This window comes from Xiphias gladius, chromosome 24 (assembly GCF_016859285.1).
Source record: "Xiphias gladius isolate SHS-SW01 ecotype Sanya breed wild chromosome 24, ASM1685928v1, whole genome shotgun sequence".
NCBI lineage: Eukaryota > Metazoa > Chordata > Actinopteri > Istiophoriformes > Xiphiidae > Xiphias > Xiphias gladius.
Window position 1 is genome coordinate 13,003,919 of NC_053423.1, and position 25,115 is coordinate 13,029,033.

General features: G+C 39.3%; 1 protein-coding gene across 1 annotated transcript; it reads right to left on the reverse strand.

The window, feature by feature from the left end:
• Window positions 1-3,426: 3,426 nt before the first annotated feature.
• Window positions 3,427-24,008, reverse strand: triqk (triple QxxK/R motif containing). Its single transcript, XM_040122103.1, has 4 exons — window positions 23,710-24,008; window positions 20,756-20,830; window positions 11,387-11,472; window positions 3,427-3,733 (listed from the first exon to the last, which is right to left on the reverse strand). The coding sequence occupies exons 2-4, from the start codon at window positions 20,814-20,816 to the stop codon at window positions 3,632-3,634; spliced, it is 249 nt and encodes an 82-aa protein (XP_039978037.1). The 5' UTR covers window positions 20,817-20,830; window positions 23,710-24,008; the 3' UTR covers window positions 3,427-3,631.
• Between the last annotated feature and the right edge of the window lie 1,107 nt (window positions 24,009-25,115).

A 25,115-nucleotide genomic window follows, 5' to 3' on the forward strand; every position in this document is an offset into this window, starting at 1 on the left:
GGGGGAAGGTGGAGGGCAAGAATAAGGGAGGAGACATTATGTGTGAGACTAGCAGCAGTACTTTGTGACATGCATCATCAGTCCTGTCTTTTCACTATATCTCCCTAATGGGAGCACAGTAGTGTGTTTGTGTGTTTGTGTGTATATGTATGTGTGAGAGAGAGTGGGAGTGAAGAGCATCCCTGTCAAAGTGACTTGTAGAGAGACTGTGTGTCTGTGTGTATGATAGAGATAGGGACTAAATGAACTCCTGGCGGGACTGACCCTCCTCACTTTTCACCAGTCCGTCAGAGAGACTAAGCGCTCCACTGGAGCGTGGCAACAGGCATGGTTCTGAATATTGAAAATACACACACAGATGAACACACTGTCTAGAAAAGCAGCTGCACAAGCCTTCTGTATGCGCTCACACACACACACACACACACACACACACACACACACACACACACACACACACACACACACACACACACACACACACACACACACACACACTAATGGCACCACAACAGAGGTAAACACCATCTTAGAAACTAAACAGAAAATACACTGAGGTCAGTGTGCATTTATGTTCACATGATGTCATGGTACAGACAGAAAGTGTGACAAAATGCATGTGTTTGTTTTATGTCAAGAGCAAATACCATGTAAGCCAAACCCAGCATGCTCTAAGTTTGCGGTGTCGGGTTCACCAGCAATCATAATTATGATTCATGTCTCGGTTAACAGCCATACAGTACATGTATGAGAATGTTTCCTTCTGCCTAAAATGTGGGAAAGTGCAGCAACATTACATGTTGTGTGTGTGTGTGTTGCCGCCTCTACACGTTTTGGGCTAAGTATAATTACTCTTGGTGACATACCTCATATGACTAATGAGTAGGGTTTAGGGGCGTGGCGCCTAGCTCATTTGTCACAGGATGGTGGGTAAAGCTTCGGTGCATTCAACTCCTGTGGAAGGCTGCTGAGGTCGTGCTTAATGCTCATACACTGCTACCGCCTGATTAATTTCCCCTGTTTGACTTGCTGCGAACAGAAGTCAGTGGGACACCGTCAATTAGCAGAGATAAGTCACATGACATGCACTGACGTCAAACTCGTGTCCTTCTTTCATTGTTGTGGATTAACGCTGCTGTATGTATTTTGAGCCCAGAGCAACAATGAATGTCTACAATCTACTGTCGCATCTGATCTCATGTAGCATCTCACTGAGGGAATCCTGTGTCAACATCCTGACTATTTCACTTGTTGACACACAAGCAGATTTCCTCTTAATAAGGAATGGCCATGACATGACACGTAGACCAAAGAAGTAGGTACAATTTAATAACCCATGGCTGATAGAACACTGTTGTTTATAGCTCAGGAAAAAAAAATGATCTAAGAGGAATAATGGCAAGCTTATATGCCATAAAAGTAAATCGACACTAAGATTTTTTATTCATTAACTTTTAAGACTCTAAGTAACGACTACACCTGCATTTAAGAGCTGATATAAGCCTTTAGGGATAAAGTACAATTAAACATTACTGGTAGTTGAAGTTAATGTCAAGGTGTTATCTTAAGTATGCACAGTCTAATCAGCTGTCACTGTGTTTAAATACAAACCCTTCTTTTATGTCATTTAATATTTGCCATTATAGTAATCACTTTATCACATAATGGCCTTAGATATGTCCAAGGATTTGAAAACATTTGATACTACTGGCTTTTATCTAATCTATATGTTGATGCTTATCACACCATCTGTCTGCACTAGAGGCATCAGCTAAAGGGTCCAGATCTAAAAGTTAAAAAAAACCCAGAAATTTAAACAACACGCCTTTTTCTCACGTAACCAGAAGCTGACACATAGCTTGATTCACACTCATGTTCACAAAACATGCATTCACTACATTAAATTAATTAAAACTGAGAAGGTCCTTTAATCTTTTTTTCAGTTATACATCATTTTTATTTCCTTATAAAGAGATACATGATTTTGATTTTAAAAGCAATTTAACAAAAGAAATACAGAGATAATTAATAATATATCACACAGCATGCTGTAACCGAATCGTAATGACTAAGCAAACCATAAAATTTGTATATACCATACAAACCAATTCAAAAGTAGCACTAACCATTACACTACTTTAAAAAATAGCTTGCATCTCATCTTGCCAAACATGGTTCTGAACAAATACGCTGTGCTGCGAGATTTTTTTCACTGTGCTGATGTCAGAGCTCTTGTATTTGGTAATGGTGACCTTTTAGATAACAGGTGTCATGTATGAAGGTCTATTAGGCCGGGCTGTCTATTGTTACACATGTGAGGGGGGTCTGGATGTACCAAGGCCTGATAAAAGCCACTGGGTGAGGGTACGGGTGCATGCTTATCATAATGGTTTCTTTGACATGTAGTCTTTTACTGGAGGTCGGAGGGTCATGGGAGAAAAGAAGAGAAAAGGCAGAAACTGTCTCACATTTCGAGAATCTTATGAGCCACAGAACACAATTGGGCACAGACAGACTTGTTTTAAAAAAAAAAAAAAACTCAGTCGAAAAAAAAAAAACATGTTAGAAACGAAAGAAGTCACAAGGCCTATTGTGTATTTGGTATAGCGTTTTATGTCCATGCATCTTGCAGGCCTGGTGCACAAAGACTAAATAAGTGGGAAAAAGAAGCATTGAAAAACCTTCAAATTCCTTTCTACAGAGACAGATCACATCCTTAAGGGGAAAACAATACATATATTTGAAAAGAGGAAAATCATCAAGGTGTTCCATATGAGAAACATGTAGCCTCACCTCTATTCAGTCATCACCCTCGTCTGTAATTTCCATTCAAATGAAAGAACAGCATCATATTTGTAATGCTAATCCTGTGGATGTCTGCCTAAGTGCTGTAGTGTGTATGTGCACCAGGTACAATGTGTTGTTCTGTATTCAGCACACATGTTCAATCAGGACAAGGGCTTTGTGGATTCTAATCTCACACTTTGTGATCTCCCGATATTTGTGAGGAGAGGTTTGTGCACTGGAATGTGAGGCAAGTGTTTGTCTTAATGTGACGAGAGGTTCAGCGGGAGATTGACATTTTTCTATTAGTGGAAACAACAGTGGGACGTAACTCTGCAGAATATGATTAACAGAACTTGGTCTCAACAGTGGTTTGGAAGATTTGTGTAAAAAGAGGCTAATTTTCTTTGCTGAATGTAGATTTTGCAGCAGAATGTTTTAAAGGTGCCGTGAAGCAAGAAGTCATTGACTATTTTAGGGAACAGGAATTAAAGCTATTTCACGGGAAAGAAAAGATGAAAAAAAAAAACAACTATCATTTATAGATGTAAAACTATAGTATAATAAATGCCAGTCCAGTAATGATTACAGTTTCATTGCATATTCCCATGCAGAAAATAAAGGGACAGGAGAAAATGTATGTCAAATCTCAAAAATGGCCTGAAACGTTAACTGTTTAATGCATTGCAACATTTCTCTTAAGAGGCAGTTCATCATCAATATGTCAACAACAAAGTGTATAAAAAAAGACTGACAGACTGTGTCCACCTGTCCCGAACTGAAAACACTTTGTACACTGTCTTGTGACCGTAATCAGGAAAGTTGACAGAACACGGTCCACCTCCTACTAATCCACATCCAGGTTAATCTCAGTGCTCAGGTTGAGGTAGAAGAAGGCGTAGACGCAGAGCACAAAGAATAGGATTGCCACAATGACAAGGAACGCATCCTGAGAGGGGAAAAGAAAAACATTTTAAGACTCAGTGTTCTTCCATAGAACTATTTATATACCTGCCTGGTCCCTTCTCTGTCTTTACACTTAGGAGAGGCTCTACTTTCTTTGAATATGTTTGTATTGTTCTGTAATTATTGTGCTTATTTATTATTATTTATGTCTATATTTGCCAAGTCCCTATTGTCTCTCTTTTCATCTACATCTGCTGCATTACTAATAGACTTCTTATCAGTCTGACTTTGTGAGCAAGAATATATTGTTTATCAAAAAAGCAAAAAATTAAATATCTAAAATTGGCATTTTTGTTTGTATCAATCTGCTTTAAAGACAAGTATTTATATTAATATCAGTCGTCACTCATTCATTTCAGACCTAAAAGTGAAAGAACATTTTGGCACAAAGATGCAAACATGTCAAACATTTTCAAATGTTTTGTCCACACTGCTACAGGGAAACAGAAAAATGCTGGGTCAAACACTTCCTGTCTATACTTATTTCAGTTTGTGTTCTTAATGTTTTCTATTCACACTGAAGTGTCAAAACAACAAAAAGGTCTTTAAAAATGTAAAAGAGGAGAGGAAATAAACTCTGGTGCATTGCTGGATAAGTGATGACTAAAGAAAACCTTTTGTCTTCTCTTTCAGTTTTGGTGGTTACATGACTGCACAGTTTGAAACTGTGACTTTATTCTGTAACTGATGAATTGCTGAAGTGAGACCTCAATCAATCCTTTTTTAATCTAATCCTAATTGATATTTACACAGACAGAAATATGTGTGTTGTACATTTTACATATAAAAACAAGCAATCAGCCCTGTTTGTTTTGTTTTAAAAAGGTTAGCAAGCTGCTAATACTATGTCAGTGTTTCCTGTCCACAGAGCAACACAGGACTGGTGTTTCTGCAGCTATTCACACTGAAGAGCATTTTTCTAAAGCTTTGTTTGCAGCAGTGGAAAACCAAAGCTAAGGGCTGATGGAAGGCCAAAACAGACAAACAGATGTGTTTTTCAATTTTACCTGCATTTTTTTGGAAAAGGTTTCAGGCTCTTTAAAATAAACCATGTCCCCACAGTAAGTGTTCTCAGTCTGATAGACCCATTTGCACACTAATGACACAAACACTCTCAGCTTTTAGAGATTCACGGTGGGAAATGATTCAGGTGACACCGATGACAAACATAATGCAGTTAAACTACAGAATTTATAATAGCATAAATAATGTATTGTGTACTGTATATTCACCTCAAGTCAATAAAAAACACAAAGTGTAATGTCAGTTATGGTGTACTAGAAAGTTGAGACACAGTATCTCCTTAATCCTGGGGTTGGGCTGAACTGTGCCAGGGCTAATGTTAGGTTTAACTGCCAGCTTTAGGACAGCACATCACATACCTCTGAAGAATTAATAATTGATTTGTTTCAGGTTTTCTCTTGATGCAAAGCGCTCCACATACTGTGGAGTAAAACCAGAGCCACATCCAAGAAAAAGCACAGTAAAATGTACCGTATCATATCTCAGAAACCAAGCACTGACTGACTGCAATATAATAGTGCATTATAGTCTGCAATCAGTCTCCACAGCTCCTCTGACATTTTGACTGAGAAGTTAAACTTTCTTCAACAAAATGGCCTATTTTAGTTTTTAATTTATTTTTTGTAGATTTTCTATTGGTTAATTGTCAAACAAATTGAGGCTTTCCAGAGGAGTGGCATTCAACTTGAAAATGGGAATTTAGAGCGCTCGTTCATTATGTGGTGCTCACACGATTACAATCTTCATCAGCAGGAGTTTCATTAGGGCCACTCAGAGTATTGAACGATGCCAGTTATTCTTTATCAAGAGAACTCATTAGCAGAAAACTTTCTAATCAACACTGGAGAGCTTGGAGAGCTTTAAAAGAGTGAAGAATAAAGTGTGATTGGAGGTTTTACCCAAAAACAAAAAAATTTGAACTTGGAAATTAGATTTAACATGCAAACTGGGCAATGCAAGCACAGGTGACACAACCTTTGAATTCAGAACATATGATTTGAGTCCTGTACACAAACTCATTCATAACATGCAATTTCAATTTCTGCAGATATCTATAATTGTATTCTTCTATTTATTGAATCTTTAAGACACTTGTGGGAAAAACTACCTGAACCATGTTAACTAAATCAGCCTGTAATGTCCCATTATGCTGTGTATTCATGTGTGACGGGCTGAGGTGATACAAGGTTACAATGAGGGTAAATGACAAACAGAAAAGCAGCAAACAAGACTAAAAAGAAAGAACTATGACTGATGTCAAAAAAACAGAAGGCAAAACAGAAAAAAAAAAAAAAATTGATAAAAACATTAGTTCAGTAACAAAGAGGGCATACACAGGGAGGACTGCAAATTCAACCCACTGGCCAAATTGCAGAGAGAAAAGACAGAATGAAAAACAAGAGTGAGAACAAGTGAGAGATAAGGCTTAGCACAAATGAGGGGTGTGGGGGGATAATAATAATTCTTCTCTGATGAAGGGGGCAGTGGTGGTGGGGGTGACAATTAAAAGGCGTCACAGCATCCACAGCTATCTGTATACATGCTGTAGTGCCTAGTCATCAGCAGCATTGGTCTTCATTAGCCTCAGCCCACATTTATCTACATCCTGACAGCCTCCAAACAGCTTAAAGTCCTTGCTTAATTGGAAAACTTTTAAATTTCATGCACTTTAGTTTCATATATTAACCGCCAGGCTCCCACCGCTTGATTTACTTTTCTATTTTGCCTAGGCCTTGGAGAAAAGAGAACTGTTATCAAATCACAGAGCCTTGATTGTTTTCTGCTTCTTCTTGTGTTCTCTTGCAGCTTTGAAAATCATAACAAAGAGAAGCGTTTGTAATTCTGTCAACAGTATTGCAAAGAAAATGTTGTGCTTCTGACATAGGTACGCATTTCACTGAATCGTTGCTGAAACACAATGACACACAAAATTACAATCCAGCTCCCCCCTTCTCTGCCTCAGGTTTCAGAGAGAGAGAGTAACAGCTGGTCACAGTGACTCGTCTATGAAAACAAGCTGGAGGGGTTTTGGTGAAAACACTTGAGTGGTGGAAAGCACCTGCACTTGATTGAGATCATTGTTTTCAAGGAGACTGGCCCACTGTGTTGACTCTTGCCTTGTCTCACAAACACACACACACACACACACACACACACACACACACACACACACACACACACACACACACACACACACACACACACACACACACACACACACACACACACACACACACACACACACACACACACACACACACACACACTCAGACACAAACATAGGCTCTCTGCCCAAATTCTGATGGAGACCACTGGATGGGGCCCAAGCACATCGTCATCTTCATCATGTCGCTCTCTCAGCGCCGGCGGCAGCTGCAGCACACTCAGCATGCTGGGAGCTGGGTCTCTATCACCCTGGCGATAAGCCACAGCAAAACAGACATCCCCTCATCTGGTCCGCCTTTTATTCTCCTCTTGGGTTTGTTTGTGTGCGTATACATGTGTGTATGTGTAGGTCAGTCTGTATGTGCCTATGTGCTAAGCAACAGTTTCAGTGTGTTTGTGGCTGTATGTGGGTGGCAGAGAGACACGAGCTACAAACAAGTGTTGGTGCATTTGGGCTGCGGATGGTAAGCATGTCCCATCTGTACAAGTCACAGTGACAAATAACCAGCCATTAGGTTATATTTCATGACTGCTTAAATGAATGTCGCTGTAATTTTTTGGCAACTTGCCACCTTTAAGCCACATTGCTTTCTTGTACAGCATTCAGCTAATACATCTTGTATCTTCCTCAGTCACTGATAGCATTACCTTCTTGTACTTCTACACTCCATTCGATGTCTTTTGTAGGGCTTCAACCAATGATTATTTTCAGTACTGATTATACTATTTAAATTTTTTTTTCAATTAACCATTTTGTTTATAAAATGTCAGAAAATAGCAAAGGAACGCCTAACACAACTTCCCAGAGCCTTCTTCAAATAACTTGTTTTGCCGAACAAACACACCATAAATATTCAATTTACAATTATAGAAAAAAAGGGGGGATTCTCACACATTAAAAGGATGAAAACACAGAACGTCATGTATTTTTGCTTGCTAAATGACTTACAATGATTGATTATCAAAGTTGTTTTTGATAATGTCGATCGTCTAATCAATCAATGGACTAATCATTTCAACACAAATCTAAGTCATCATAGCAGCTGTTATACATAGATATGCTGTTGTCAAATTTCGCCATAAGCCATAACCTACTTTCACTTCATATCAGATAATTATCTTAAGTGAAACGTATAGGCCATTTACATAACTAAGACTCTTTTTTATATAGCCGTGTCCTTTCCTCATGCTTTAGGGACACTTATAAAAAGACTCTGAACAGGAAAAGCCTTATCACCACTATCACAACTCACTGAGTCTCTTCATAAAGCATAGAACCTACAAATTCCCATGGGCTATCTGTCAACGCTTCTCGTCAACTAGAAAGTGTGAATGCGCCCTCATAAACCTAATGGCCAGCACAGATCCAGAAACTCGCTCCAGTTAGAGGCTGAAGCAGATGCTACAGTTTGGGTCCAGGTTTTCAGCACATCATCCCTCACTGATACTTTTTACTTAGAGTTTATTAGCAATGACTCTGGATGGTTGCCAATAATTGCTGCACTTGTTAATGAGAATCTCTCCTTTAAGATAAAATTATCAGCTTCATGACATAAGAAATATTAATGGTATAAGCATATCGCTACCAAAAACTGAAGAGATGAAACAGGGTGGAATCATAAAAAGAGTAAAAAATGTTTTAATTCTGTTCAACTAAAAAAAAAAAAAAAACCCTGTTCTATATGGTCTTACTTGCCACACAACATACATTCACAAATGACAGCTGGTAGCCTTCATCCTCTGCCAATTCCAAAAGCAATTTTTTCCCAACTTTCTAGGCTCAGCGGCTAAATAAGACTGAGGGAAAACAGTGCAGAACTGAACAGAAGGCTAGTGTGCCAATTAGACAAGGCAGCAGGCTTGTTTCCTGTGCTGGAAGCTAGTGTGCTGGAGCTACTTCGAAGGTGCTTTTTCTTCTCTGAGCAACCTGAGGAGAGACTGTGGCAAGACCTCCTGCCAGTTTCTTGATATCTGCTGTTGTGACCTCTTGCCATCCGCTATTTAGAGGAGCTGCAGATTTGTATTCGGGCTACCAATACTACTTCCATAAACACACCCCGATTCAACGTGTGTATGAAAGCAAGCATATATACAACAGGTGGTGGGTTTCCGCCACTTCTCAGGTCAATGTTTTGTGCAACCCAGACAACTGATCACTGTTGCGGAACAGAAGTTCTCCCTTTCTCACTCTCTCTTTTCCCAGTCTCGCCACATTTTTTCTCTGCCAACTCATCCAGACTGCCTTGCTACTAGGACAGCCCCGAGACAGCCTGCCGTGGTAGCTGCCAGATTCTCTGTGCCCGCATGTCTGCTGGCCCTTCTGAGATGCCAGCTGCATCTGAGACCAGCATCTCAACCAGAGAGATGGTAGAAGAGAAGAGAAAAGAAGAGAAGAGAAGAGAAGAGAAGCTTTACGCACAGAGTAACACGCCTATATAAAACCACAGCCAAATCATTGCCTGCAACCAAAGGTTCAAAGACAGAGGGGTGGAGGTAGGTGGGAGGGTGCTTTCTACTGTCATCACAGAGCTGTGTAAAAATCACAACTTTATATAACGCTAAAAGGACTAGATGGGAAAGCAAGCGTGTCCAAATATCCATTACATCTGGGCTGAATTTCAATCGAACTCGAGGCCAAGAGGTCTAAGTCAGTTTAATATCCTCGTCCCAGAGGTATTTTTAATCCAACCTCTGAAAATTCCCCTCGTCTTGGGCGTGAAAAACCTGAATTATTCATGAGCAATATCAATATTTCAAGATATGGACTAATCTAATTGGATTAAAGACGTGCTTAATGAGGCCTTGCGTGTCTAAGAGATGCATATTTTAAAACCTGACCATTTCACCCAGTGTTTAATCCTCACTATGATTTGTTCCTCTCTGTGTACTACATGCCAACTGAAGCTTAATGAGGAAGTGAAGCCTTTTGGCTTATGATGTACTGTAAAGCAAACCAATTTTCATTGCCATTAAAGAAAATAAACATAAAAAAATAACAGTAGGCATGTCTGCATTAAATTTCATTACAACTGACTTTCACTTAAAAACAACTACGAAAATAACTGAGGACTTGATTTCATCTAATGGTATTTGCAATTTCAAAATGGATTTAAAACCTAAGACTGTAGATTCACAAGCTATTTCATTGGCAAGAGTTTACTCTATATGGAAAACCTTGAAATAGTAAAATTGTTTATGGGTAAGCCATATGAATGAGGAAAAGCATAAACAGCAGTGGCATGTTTGCCAGAGTGATAAACGTGGAGTCATCCATCTTTGCCAGCAAAGCAGCTCTTAATCGCTGCAGTGTGACAAAGCAGCACACTTTTCTAACTTAGCAACACCCTCACCTCCCTTTACTTTCACATTACCCAACTTTATCTTAACAGTTTCTAATTTTTTTTCTCTTTTTCTTCTCTGCTTTTTATATTGCTCCCTTTTCTCTTTTTCTCTCCTTGTCCGTCCCCATAACTCTTTTACCATTAAATGAATCAGGAAACTCTTGAATTTTAGTCCTTCCAGGAATTCCTTATATGTTAAAAAGCTACGAGTTATGTCTTCAGTGTTTCTGTTATATACATATTGCAGTAGCGGGCCGCTTTTTGTTAAAGTCGCAAAATGTCATGATGCTGCAATTCCATGACTCTGCAAAGGGCTCTTAATTTTAAACAAAGGGACAGGAAGTGGATACATGTGTTAACATCCGGCTGAAGCAAGAGGGAGATAGAGAAGGAAGTGAAAAAGAAAGAGAAAAGAGAGAAAAGTACACTTAACTAGCTAACATTAAGTTAGATAGATTTTTATTATCCATTGATATTCACTCCCACCGCCAGCGTACTACCCGCATGCATCATCCAGGTAGGCCGCTGCATCGGTGAGCCAGTGGACCATCAAAAAAAACATCTGACCGTCCCTGGCAGTCTCTTTACCACCCCTCTCTGTGTGCTTGTCATTCAGAGTAAGCATGAGAGCATGCAGCATGCGTGTTCTGGGACTGGGTTCAAGCAACCATCCCCCCTGGTCCCAGCAGATATGTCCAGGACTGAATTTCTTTCCTAGTCCATCCCTGATTAACCCTTTCGCCCCACTGCTGAAAAAAATCCTAGAGGAAACACTGGTCGTCTTCTTTTTTTGTAGACAGGATAGAGTATTGTAAACTTTATTCATCAACACATCATTTCGGGTGGATATATATCGTTACATTCCCAAAAGACCTAAAGTAAATTGTAAGAGAGCTAAGAGTCTAGGATATGAAAAGTGATCTAGTGAAATACCCTCTCAAACAGCCAGGCAGACAGACAGACAAATGGAAAGAAGATGGTTGGCAGAAAGACAAATAAGCAGATGGGCCAGGACAGACAGGCAGGCAGAAAAAGAAGAAGACATGCAAATAACAGACATCAGTAATCTGAAACAGAAAGTACATCCAGATTAAGGCAAATCTCACCCTGAATCCAGAGGAATTCTTCTTTGCTTCAGCTTTCAGCCTTGTGGCCTTTAAGACCAACTTTGTCTTTTTGTGGTCCTGCTTACCTGCAAGAGAGAAGAAATTGGAAAACACAAATCAAATGATTGGAAATCTATCTGATTGTAATTTTGAATACCATGTTTTGATGTCATATTAAGTTCTGCAGCAATTTCAAGGCCGGCTACAATAGCAGTTTCCATCCATTTATATTTTCTCCAGATGAAGAAGAAGAATAATAATGCAAGAAGAATAATGCAACTCATGGACAAGTTTGATTGAAGACTGAAATATTTTAATTGAGGCAGTGATGAAGGAGCTCCAAGCCTTTTAAGTCTTATGACTGCTACTGTACCTTGTAATATTATCACATGGTTAACAAATGAATACACGCGATAATAAACTAAGGTTGAAGGTAACGCTGAAATTTCACAAGTTCTACAATTAAATTTACCCCCAAGTTGAATTCTGCACATGTATCCAAAATACAGAGAATTTTTCTGGCCTGAGCTGCACACAGTTCGCCTCTGCTTGGTTGACTTCCCATGGGCTCAACTCTCAAGGGTGAGTCTTTTGGGCAAACCAGCGACCTGGTAAAGTCTGTGTGTGTGTCTGTGTGTGTCTGTGTGTGTGTGTGTTTGTGTGCTTCACATGAGACAAAGCCGGCTGTCTTGGTCTAATTAGAAACAACACACTGCAGGAAAAGGAACTTTGCTAACAATAGAGTGGAAAGCAACAGCTTGCTGAACAGTGTGTGTGTGTGTGTGTGTGTGTGTGTGTGTGTGTGTGTGTGTGTGTGTGTGTGTGTGTGTGTGTGTGTGTGTGTGTGTGTGTTCTTGTACTTCTATCTTTGTGAGAACCTATTTAAATGCTCAGACTGTGGACCTATCATCGGGTCCTTATAGATGATATTGTATTTCCGAGTTAAATCTAGATAGGATTAGACTAAGATTAGGGTGAGAGTTAAGGTTAGGTAAGAAGTTCTGATGGATGATGGGCTGAAGAATCCAAATGAGCTAGTGAGGTAGGGGTGGTTAGGAGTAGTGTGCATGTTGTGATCCTGAAAACAAACAGAAAGCACTGCAAACCACACACACTCTCTCTTTTTCAACCATCTCACTTCCCCTGCTTCTTTTTCTGAGATCTTGCACTCAATTCCCAACTCTTTCTCCATCCCTCCTGGTCACAGAGTCCTCCTCCACCTCCGTCTGACTCAGTGGAGGGCTAATAGAAATGGGGAGAATGTTGCCAGGAGCAGACAGTGAGTTGGTGGGAATTCATTAGGAGGGCCACTGGATGTCTCCTCCACTTGTCAGAAAGTGGAGAGGGGGAAATTTGATTGGAGGGCACCTCAGGTTAATCTCCATTCACAGAAAATGTGCGAGGACTTTCAGACTACAAAATGGCTGGTTGTGATAATGAAAACCTACAGGAAGCTACATAAAAATACTACAAGACGAACATCCAAGAGAAAAAAAGAACAGAGGGGCAGATACACTGCGAGAGGTGTAAAATTGAACAAAGGAATATAAGAGGTAAGTATCTTGTCTTGTGTGTAACATGCCGAGAATTGCTGAAACTTAATTGGCCTCACATGGCTGCTCTAAAGCCTGTTTAACTTCTACAGAATAGTTCAACTCCTATAAAAGTGCCCACACCACAAAGTGGCACAGGGAGCTAATGAGCATGCTAACTGACAGTTAACTGTTATATCTGATATATGTTATATCTGGATATCTGGGAATTGGCAATCCACATGTACGGAAGCAATAATCAAATGTGCAAGCCCGAGTAACCCGAGTAAAAACCTATAGAAAACCATTATCTCTCTTTTTAACCTTTCCTGCACCCAGTTAAGAAAGAATAAAGTTGTACACTTAGATTCAAAAACGAAGCCCACAACTCAACAATCTGTACATTCTGTTTTGATACTAATTCACTTTGTTTGGCAATCTGTGTTCTCAAGGTACCTTTTCTGCAGCAGAAATGCACAAAGGTACTTAAAAGACAAAACAATATCAGAACTTAAGCAAGCTGGGGTTTAAATTTAAAAAGCATATTTTCTTTTCAGATTTTACACAAACTGCTTCCACAACATGCACCATTGCATGCGTGGGGCTAAACTTGTTCCACGTCTACATGGAGAAATTACGTTTATGTGCAAAAAGCATCACTACCCAATACACCCATAACCATTCGGTAAGAATCAATACTTAACTGGAGCAAAAACAGAATAATTACACCAAGTAGGAGTATGAATAGTTTATATGGAGGAGAAATGCCAGAGAATTACATCTGACTGTATTGTAGTGTTGTTGTAGTACAGCACTGTATTTCTCAGAACCTCATGTTGCCTTTCTCCTGTGGTTTGTTTGTGTGGGTCTGGAGCCTACACACACACACACACACACACACACACACACACACACACACACACACACACACACACACACACACACACACACACACACACACACACACACACACACACCAACAGTCCTGATGATATTGCATTGGGATTATGAGCACTCCTATTTGTCATTGCTGTTCCGCTGCTACACCAGTGCTGTAGACACTTTCTGTCACCAATTATCTACCTGCGCTGGGCTACATGCCGTCCTCCCATCCCTCCCTGCTTCCGCCTGCCACACTGAAAAGGCATCACTGTCCTCCTGTACAGCAACGACAATGCCGTGTCTCAGAGGAACATTAGCCTTTGTAAGGCGGCCTAGAGTGCCTGCTGAGAGGCTTCCCTGAGAGTGCCTTTCATTGAAGTCATCCATGATTTCATGTCAAGAGGACAAGAGAAAAGTGAATGTGGCCCCCACCTCCTAACCACTTACTGTAGATTCCCTTAAATGTGTTTCGTGGTTTTTCATCATTGCGTCACTTCAGTTAACTATAAAGGGTGTCTGATTAAGATTGAGGAGAAATTCATTTTTACCCTGAGCTAATTTTCTACCTAGCATAACAAGACGGGAGGGGGGGTATTAGCTAAAATTAGCCACATGTGATTGAAGGTGGGGAAAAGGTATGTGATTTGTATGCCACACAACGTGGCCATTAAACTGACGCTAGAAGAGGTGTAGGTATCTGAGAGTATCACAATTTGTCTGAATGAAAAGAAACATGAGTAGTAAATGTGTGTGTCATATATACAACCGTTTGAATATTTTGATTGTTACCCTCAAATTCTGTGCCATCTTTACAAAAACTTGACCCTGGCAGTGATGATAAAACCTATTTCAAGACACTGCATTAAATGATTAAATGTAGTCCTGCCAGAATAAGTCCAGAGTTGTGCAGGGTGGAAAGACAACAATGTAGGATAAAACACAAGCTTAAGCAGAATCCACATTAACAGGAGCAATAAATAGGCGAAACACAAGATGGTTGCTTCAGGCAGAAGTGACTGATGATGGAGAGAGACTACGGCTGTCTACTAATTTCCCTGTCAACTACTGACCTTTGCATTTGTGTTTTCTTTTAATGAGATTGTATCAGATGTTGGCAACAAAAAGATAATATTAAGCTGCCCCTGTGAATTACCTATTGTTGTCTTTTTTTAACTAAAGTTTGAAAACATACCCATCTGATTCATCTTTGGAGTTTTAGTTGAGTGAAACTGTGTCACCAACAAGAAGTATCTAGTTACATTTTCAATGTACAAAAAAATCATATGCAATCTGAGAGCACATTAGTGTACAAAAAGAAAATAATTCTACTAGTCAACTTATCCATTTCAGCACCAAATTAGTGTTCACACATAAGCTCTATAGCCACCTGTCCTGTATAAATATAAGACCAAAAAATTCCACGATTCACGGATATATTTTAAAAAATGTATCCAGGTTCATTATCTCATGGCTAAGGTACCACCCTTGCTTTATTTGAGCCAGGAAAGACCCAGTTTTAAGAGGTTATATAATAGAAAGATTTAAGTATTCCTTTACAAAATGTTAATATTCTGATGAGTCTAGGCAGGGAACTATCTGTGACAGATTCATGCCGCTGGAGAACCATCACTTGCCCCAGGCCAAGTCATGATTCTAGCGTATAAGAATTGCATCTATTTGTGGTAAAAGGAAATCATGTCTTGCACATTTCTAGCATAATTTATGTTGTCTATGTTTCAGTCATGCATCATGTAATAAAAGATAATTGAACTGACATTTTTCGTTATTTTATTATAAAAGAGCTCACCCACTAGCATTATGTTTCTGACACACACACTGTGGCAGCCCAAGTTGCTGCCATCTCATTTGTATCTCTACAGACATTTTCGTATGTCAAATAACTGGAAAATCAGCTATTGCAGCAATAATGTGCAACTCAATGCTGCATTAAACCAGTATGCCACATACTGCAGAAACATCAGGCCTCATATTAAAAATTCCTCACCTACATGTGCATGTGAACAAACAAAGTTGTTAAAGTTGTAGACTTCTTCAGGAAAATCCACCAAAACCTTTGCTTGTTGCTCATCTCTAATTGAAGATCAGTGAAACCCATGGAACACTGACTTCTGTATGTCAAGCCCTTAATGCCGGCTTGAAAAATAAAATAGTTACCGGTTTTTAGAGGAGCAAGCAACTTAACTAAATTAAACTTAAATTAACTCTAATGCCAATTACACCTTCATTAGCCTCTTTTTAAAGTTGTGCCAAGTTTTAAACATGACAAAAAACTGGTGCTTCTCCATTGGATGCAGATATGTGACCTCGGGCCAGGATAGCTCTAGAGAAACAATCCATTCATTATGTAAAGAGAGACCCTGTTTGAATTACAGTAACAACATTCACTAATGCTACCACTGACACCGTCTGTTGGTCTATGTAAAATCCAGTCGGTACTGTAATGTTTAAAAAGCAACTGTACACAATTGTCATGAGCGCAAAATGGCATCAAACAAGCACATGAGAGTGTCAAGAGAAACACTAATATGCCTGAGGGATTCAGCGTATGCGTGTTTGTTTGTGTCTATGGGGATTAACCGTCCTGCATATGCACTACAAGGAGTGTGATGGGGTGATTTGGACAGACAGAGAACCTCTCTGAGAACCCCTCTGAGAACCCTGGGACAATTCCGGCTATGCACTGACAGTGTCTGACAGCTCTCCATGCTTTGCTTTGCTTCTGTGTCTATCTGGCATGGCAGCCAAATAGTCAGTGACCACATGGTGCAGATCACTAGCATCTGCCAGAATGCATGGTAGTGGAACTGGAGGGCTGATGACAGACACATGGGCAATATTTATGCCTTTGCGTTTGCATCATGTCAGGGGAGGAGAGAAGAGGCCAAATCTCAGGTGGTGGTGGAATCCTAGACGTACATGGAAAATATGATTACGACTTAAAATTAGTCTGTTTTTGGCCAGTTTTCCAAAGTGACTTTTGCAATCTATGTGAGACCTACAGTCAAAGCATTTAAAACAACTAAATAAAGATTATCTGTGATACAATGAGAAGAGGAGAACAACTATACTTTGATGACATACCACAGCCTAGTTACAGATGTGAGGGAAATATTTCACCTACATCTAAATTTATCACATTTAATTGCAAGACACACAATTTCCTGGGTGTGAGCTTTTTACAATATGAAATTATGCCTTCTAAAGCCAATAATTTCCAATTAACCATTCTGTACTTGAAATTTTAATTGTGTTTATCTGTGCTGACATGTCTCCCCAGCTTGTTCAACGGGCAGCAGCAATCATTACTTCAACAGAGTGACCACTTGCACTTCCATGTAAGAACACTATAGCTTTGCCTCTCCTGAGGGCAGCTTGGCGCAGTCAATTATAACAGGCTTAATAATGGTATTTATAAAGAGAGTGTCAACAGTAGCCCCTTGATGGCCATATGACATGAAAAAAGCACTCCAGCAGAGATGATGGTACAGCTCAACAACCAGCCTGGACTACTGCTGATGTGCCATGAATAAGCCACCCTATTACAATTTCAAATTACCATGTGTGGCCCATTCCAGCTCTCAGAAGACCCAGCCCCATGCTATCTTTGTAGACTTCATTTCCCTCTCCAATGTATGTCCCCTCTCTCTGTTTTCCACTTTTGCTGTTAAACAGTGGTTCACTGAAATTGCCTTATGGCCATCCTTTTCAAAAAGAGGGAAAAATGGTAGAAATTGAGGGGTTGGAAGGAGGCAGAGGTAGACAGAGGACCAAAGTGTCCCTGATACCTCTGTTGCATATTTTTGAATTGATGAGATGTGCTGAGAAAAAAAAAAAAAAAAAAAAAAAAAAAAAAACACTAAATGGGAAGGAAAAAAGGATAAAAAAAAGATTTCTGTGCCCCTGGTAAGGGAAGCGACAGTTGGAGATGAGCTTGTTATGTTATGTCTGTCTCTCATTTGTTGGACCTGCCGGGTTTTATACAATGGCAGACGGTTAAGAGATATCTGCAGGCTAAATAATCCCATTCTTCTGTCCCAATACGAAAACATATGCAACCGCCACGCTGCTTTATGAGACCCGAGGAACTTATAGTCTGGCAGAGTAAACAAAACACAGAAATTTCTCAACAGGCTATCACATGCCAGAGAAAGACAAATATTCTGATCAGTGTCAGTTTGACGATGACATCCTTTTTTCATTTTAGAGAAACAGCATGAGATGGAAAAAAAACTCAAAAATAGGGCATCTGATAAAAAAGAACAATGTGAGAGTGATTAGAGGGTGCAAAATCAAAAACATGCACCGACAGAAAACATTTAGGTTAGAGACCTTCTCATAAGCCTTGTTAACACTAAAGCACCACCAGGAAAAACCTCGGATAATCAGAGGATGTGAATCACCAGGGGCCAACAAACAGCCATCCACAGGGAGGAAGGGAATCAGAACAATGTCATAATTGATGCAATCGTCAGAGAGGGGTGCTGATTAGTATAGAAAATTTAATTGATAAATTAAAGAAAACCATATGGTAATAGTTTGTCATTAAGACTACAGGGTTATGATATTTTTAAGATAGAAAACCCATCTCCATTCAACCTCTTGTAAACTGATGAAACTGCTTACACACACACACACACACACACACACACACACACACACACATATATATGTATATATACATATCACATGAAAGAAACTGTTTTATATTGTGTGATTTACCAGTCACAGAACTAAATAAAGCAGCCAGTTCATTCTATCAGACAGGTATCTTTTTTCCACTTCTCTAGTGAAGAAAACAACTTCAAGGATTCTAAAATCCTCTCAAGAGGGTTATTTATATGCAGGGATAACACATCTAAGGCAGCTAGTAGAGTTTCAGAATCCTCCTGATTATGTTCACCTTGGATGACTGATCAAAGAAATTGCAGGTATCTTTAACATTGGGCAGCAAATTGGATACGAAAGGCCACAAGATAAGGTTCTGTAATGTGCTCAGTCAGCCACTGTTGCAAAGTGGCTCCTATGGATGAAGATTTAAGTGGACAAGTTAAATATTAGCTCATCTGGGTTCTCCCCTTGCATGTTCCATCTCATCTCTGAAAATGTGCTTGAAACCCATCAGTCTGTCCTCTACTTCTTGTATTGTAGTAGTGTGGCTGATCAGCTGTTGATTGATGGGATTAACTGTTCTTGTTCTCCATACTTAAGAATCTTAGTAACACTCAAACAGGTGGCCTAAACTGAAATATGAATTGTAAAGCAAGTCCGTTATGTGTCTGATAATGTATGGAGTCACCATAGATGTACTTTGACATCATCGTAATCCAGGGTGTCTTCCTAGTTTTAAAATTTTGGTCTTCTTACCTGTGTCACTGAATGATGAAAAACAACCTAAGTCATAGTTAAGCAGAAAAGTCTGAGCTGAAATGTGAAATGTAAGAGGACCAACTCTTTCAATGGACCTGCTTCTCAGACTTCCTGTGGCCAGAGGATCTGTAGTTACCATGGATACACTTAGTTCGCAGAAAGCTAAACTATCCTGTTAGATTTGTAACTTTCGTCCTCTGGATTGTGTCACTCTCTTCAGCTCATCCTCTATAGCTGTGATTGCTGCCATCTCTATGGAGGAACTCATTCTGTCCATCCTCTCAGCTAATTCAGCCCTTGTACGGGTTCCTGATAAGGATACTCATTGATCAAAACCAATACCAGAGCTTTGGTAAAAGTCTTACCACATTTTGTGCAAAAATCTTCTTCCTTTGATCCAAAAATGGTTGCCTTTTGCATCTAATAAAACTACTTAGCCAAATTTCATGCACACAATATACCACTCCTGGGATTTTAAGTAAAATCTTTAAGCCTAAAAGGAGAACAGAGCTTCCCTTTCTGTTTGCATCAGTCATAGCTGCTCACAATTATCCAGCTTTGCCATTAGCAACCTTTTGCTTTTTGCTCAACAAGAGGAAAACAAAAACAAAAAGACATGATATGAGCTGTGATCTTCAAGCAACCACAGCTGGCATGCTAAAGGGGACCAAACTTTTGATTGATACCTATCATATTGCCTGAGTTAGGCCTTTGTGATGTAAGGGGAAAGATGGGGAAACAAAGTATTGCAGGATTAGAGTAGAATTTTCTCTTTGACAAAACAGTTTCTGACATGATATCAAAGGGGCAGTTTTGTAAGCGTGGAATTTGCTGTCTGCTGGTAATGTGACCTCAGATGCTGTAATTACTTCCACAGCATGTATACTGGTTCTAATCCAGTGAGTCTGGTTTAAGTTTCCTCTCAATCTAATACAAATTGGAAAAGTTTCCAGGACTGTACAAATAAATTACGCTAATTCTTACATAGCCAATGTTGATCAAGGTCTTAAAAAGAGTTGAGCTGTTAGGCAGTTTGGGATACAGTATAAGGTATGTGAAACCACTACAGGACTGCTGACTGCAACGCAGTATCATATATGATTTATTAAGTGTGATATTAGTTTTTTTCTATGAAAGAACGCTGAGCTGATTACTGTGCTGTGGTAAGATTGCCCACATCAAGCAGTAAATATTGATTTTTGTTGACATACAGTTACAAAACCAGTCAAAGACCAATCTCCACTATCAAAAAGCATCATGAACAAATTTACAGACCTTATTGTTCAAATTTTCAGTTATTATGTTGATTATGTTTTTGATTACACGATCAATCATGTAGTATGCAAAATGCTATATTAATGGAAAATGCCCATAGAGTCCAGGGAATTTCTTTAGTTACGAAACAAAGAAAAGCATTCTGAGCATTTTTTAAAATTTGTTTCCAACCAAGATCAAAATATCAAATCTACTGACAATACCAATATTGTTGCATTATTTGATTACAGTTGACTCATTTATTATTGATCAGTAAACTGATCAACCAGCACTACGATGACAGAAGACTCACCAATCTGTTTCCGGTACTGATCAACTGGTAATCTGGTCCCACTGGCATCCTTCTTCCCCATTTTCCCTCCTCAGCCTGGAAAAACATCAAGAGAAAAACAAGCTTCAGAATGAGAGAATTTCAAAGCTGGGTCTCAGTGTTACACCTGATCATTTAGTTTAATCAAATACGGATGTAGCTCCATTCTTGTTACTGTAGCCTGAGACAACTTGTGAAATCTGCAGGAAGGATTCAAGTTAATACACAATCATATATACTGTGGAGAGGAGTAGTCAGTTTTGATCAGGCAGATGGTTTATCTTTTACATACATCTGCTGACATAATTACATTCATTCTCACCACCTTCGATGTGTGTTACTTTCACAGTATGTGCACTTCCTATCCATCTCATTTAGTCTAATGCCATTTGCCCTCACACCGTGAGCTCTCTCTTTGAATACCCTGACAGCTCACAGGGAAGACATAAAGAGAATGAGTTACAAATAATATAAATAGTATCCTTAGGCTCAACATGTAACTAAGCAAGTGTGTGACTACACTTGTGTAACAATAAATGCCAGGCAGTAGGGCTGTGCATTTATGTCAAAGCATGTGCATGTCTAGATTTACACTCTCCAGGTATAACTACTACTGTATCATACTTTTCTTTACAAAGTGCTAAATCTCACTGTGTGTGTTTCCTACATCCATCCAACATCCTTGTTTCTCAGTGAGCACTCTGCTCTAAATTCCAGACAGGCTCCCTCACAACACACTGCATCAATCAATAGTGTAGCCTTTTGTTTAAAATTGTGGAAAAAGCAAGTATGAGTCCAGGGGCCAGGGATGTGAAGTCTGATGATAACGAAATCTCAAACCTGTTGACTTGCTAAAAGATTTGAAAATGATTAAAAGGAAACATTCACTCCCACCCAAATTCTTAGACAGATGACGTTAAATATCTACCAAGCCCTGCTTTTTAAATGGTAATTGATTATCAGAGAAAAATAAACAATGCTTATATGTGACAGAAAGAAAAATGCATAAGCAGGTGCACACGGGAGAACTGAGAGGTGAATACGAAAGGAAAAAAGTACCTAAGTGCATCCAAGAAGAACAAGAGCAGTGGAGAGCCTAGAGTGGCACCCGGGGAATAGAGGAAAGAGACTGAATTAGCATGTTCAAGGAGCGTGGCTGGCTGCCTGTGCTGACTGATGCCTTCTCATGGGAGACTGCTGCTGCCTTGGGAGACCTGAATCTTACCTTACACTAAAAACACTGTTTTCACCTACATTTCAAACACTGTTAGTGCCAGCAGAGAAGGAGGATGTATGCACAGCTATTGTTCTCCAGCAGCTGGAAACCAGAGTCAGCAAATTAAAGGAAGTGAGAGGAGAACAAAAGGAAGAGAGGAAATTGTCCATGTGTAATGTTTACAGTTGGACACAGAAGGCTCTCAGAATTGCCAACTATGTTGTACAGTGCAGAAACATCTCAATATTATATCTAAATTGCCAAAGCAATTACACATTTGAATCCTCTCTCATCATCTGTAGTCATTCCTCTCTGAAACTTCTACAGATGTGTTACACTATATTTTGAATTATATACTGACAATTGCACTGTTGGTGCTGATAAAATAATAATTCCTTATCCATTTTTGCACGACATATGCATAGATGACAAGAGTAATGATAGATTCTAGTCATTAACAGTGATAACCATAATTTCACTTTACTGAAGATCTAAAATAAGCCTGGAAAATGTTTAACTTTTTTAACAAAGGTGATTAAAAAGGCCTAGGTTCCTTCCCCAGTACAGTAAAACCTGCCTTAGAACCAAGGTGCACTGTGCCATATAAGTTAATTTAAGGGTGAATTTACACCGTTGCATGAAATATATTAAGTCACGAACTAGTTTTTATTTACTGCATGCATGTGGCTACACAACTGAGTTTCATTTTAGAAAATGTGTATCAAAGATATCCATAAGATTGCATAAACGGAATAGAAACCAGGTATGCAAAACTGTTTCCCTAAAGATTTGAATCCAGAAGGCATGCAGACAAAAAAGAAAACAGTAGCCTGTAATAATGCTGGGTGAAAATAAACTCAGGTGCCAGTTTATTAGGTCCACCTTGCTACAAGTAATGTAATCTGATGCAACAGTCCTGCAAAAAATCTTACCTTCATGAGGGTTATAATAGTTATTTAATGAAACTGTTTTAAAGAACTGTTCATTTGGACTTCATTTTAGAGGCTGGAGTTTGTGGTGTTATTTAAAGCTGAAGTGGTTAGTCAATTAATATAATAATAATAATAATAATAATATTATATATTAATGATAATATAATAAAAGATGTCACATTGTGCTTTGGAAACGTGTGAATTTTCTGAGCCATTGCACTGTTCTGACATTATATGAAGAGAGGTGTTACTAATAGTTACCTTAACTGATTATAATTGGGTGAACAAAATATTACAAACTCTTCTGTTAATACCTCCAGAACCTTCCTGAAACCGTTTCAACAAAAACTAAACATTATTTGCTACCTTTTATTATGGTAGAATCTTTTTCAGTCAGATGTATTAAGCTGGGGGTGAACATAATAACATGGGAACTGAGTGTAGGTACATAAAACTTTTACAGCAAAGCTTGGTGTTTTGGGGCATCGTGATCTTTAGGAGTAGAGTTCTCTATCTGTCAGCATTGCTTAAAATGACTCCATTACTGACAGACTATTAGGTTTCTTAAAACCAACTATACATGTATTTGCACCTTTTCTTTTCTCTGCAGACCGGAACATGGAGGGGAAGAAAATTTTTCAGGAATCGTCTATTTATATTGCAGAACTGCAATATTAGCCTTTGAGCAAACTGATATACTATTCAATTCATCAAAACCTAAAACATTTCAGTGTATATGTAATTCACTGGAGGCAGCCCTCAGTCACTGTATTCACGAAGATACTTACACTGTTGTTGGTTGTCGAGAGAATATGTCGCTTAGTAGAGGTGTTTCTGCATTACGAAACGCCTGACTGCTCAATGTGGACCCGCACGACGACAAACGTAACGGGTTTTTCTGCACTTCGATCTAAATTTCTCGAAAATGCCAACACACCACTTCTTTCCACCGATAGTTCCTGGTTTATATGGTAACCAAGATGACGGCGAGACTTTTCATCCAATCACACACGGGTATGTGTCGAGTGCACCAATAGCACGAAGACGGGGCAGGACGTCCAGACCATAACACTGACCGAGCTCATGAGGAGTTGATAGCAAACACTATCAACTCATCTCAAGACACCAAGCCTCCTGGATCCCAAAGCTGTAGCAGGATACGCCATTTATAAGATGGGTAGATAAATTGGTAGTTCTTGACGTTATGAATCAAGCCAGTTTTCAGGAAAATTCTGGGTCACGGTCTGCCTCAGCAAGGACATGGGCGGGGGAATTAAATGACTACACTTTCTGAGCTGTCGAAAAAAGAAAAAAGAAAAAGAAAGGTCCTGGCTTCTATGCTTGGCACGTGCAACAACGCACCTGAGGGTGAAGCCAAAGGAGGGCCGTCTCTGGTAGGTCAGTTTTTCACTGCCCACATGACTCAAGGTAAGAGTCTCTGACAGTAGTCGATATGTCAGCCTGAAGGTTCAGTTGTTTCGATCTAGCAAACGCTAGCCATCAAAGTTTAGTTGTAACTTTAGGTGTTAACGTTATTTCCCCGGAGTCCAACGTCAGCTAGCGTACTTGCTATTCCAAATTCCACTTGTTTCAAGTTACTGACGTCAGGGCTCCGGCACAACTCGTTTAGCGTTACCAACGTTAGCATTTGGTGACAATCACAACGTAAGTTGAGATCCTCAGCCGAATTGCCAACTTAACGTTAACCATTGGTTCCTTTTTCTTCATTCTAATAACTTGGTTAAACAATTTGCTTTTGGATAAGTTTTGGAACGTGAGACTACTTCATGAGATGATGGTGTAGACGTTTAGCTAAAATGGAACCGTTGTTACAGTAGCCGAATTATGTAGCTTGAGTCGGCGGCAAATGCAGAGCGCCTTGAAAAGGACAGACGCCGAATTGAAATTTCCTTGTGACAGTTTTTCTTTTAGTTGTAGTGTTTGTGAAATCAATTTAAAAAATGTCATATCTAAACCCTGTCTTTCAATTGACCAAAATAGCAGTTGCAACAGCTGTAAAGAGCAAAAACCACATTCATTTTTAGTAGCTCATACTTCTAGTACTCTTACTTTAGTAACATTTTAAATGCAGGACTTTGACTTATAATTATAATTTCAATTGTTTTGTTTTGCCAATTTTAATTAATTAATGATTCGCATAATTATTCCACTATTGCATGATTGTAGATCATCA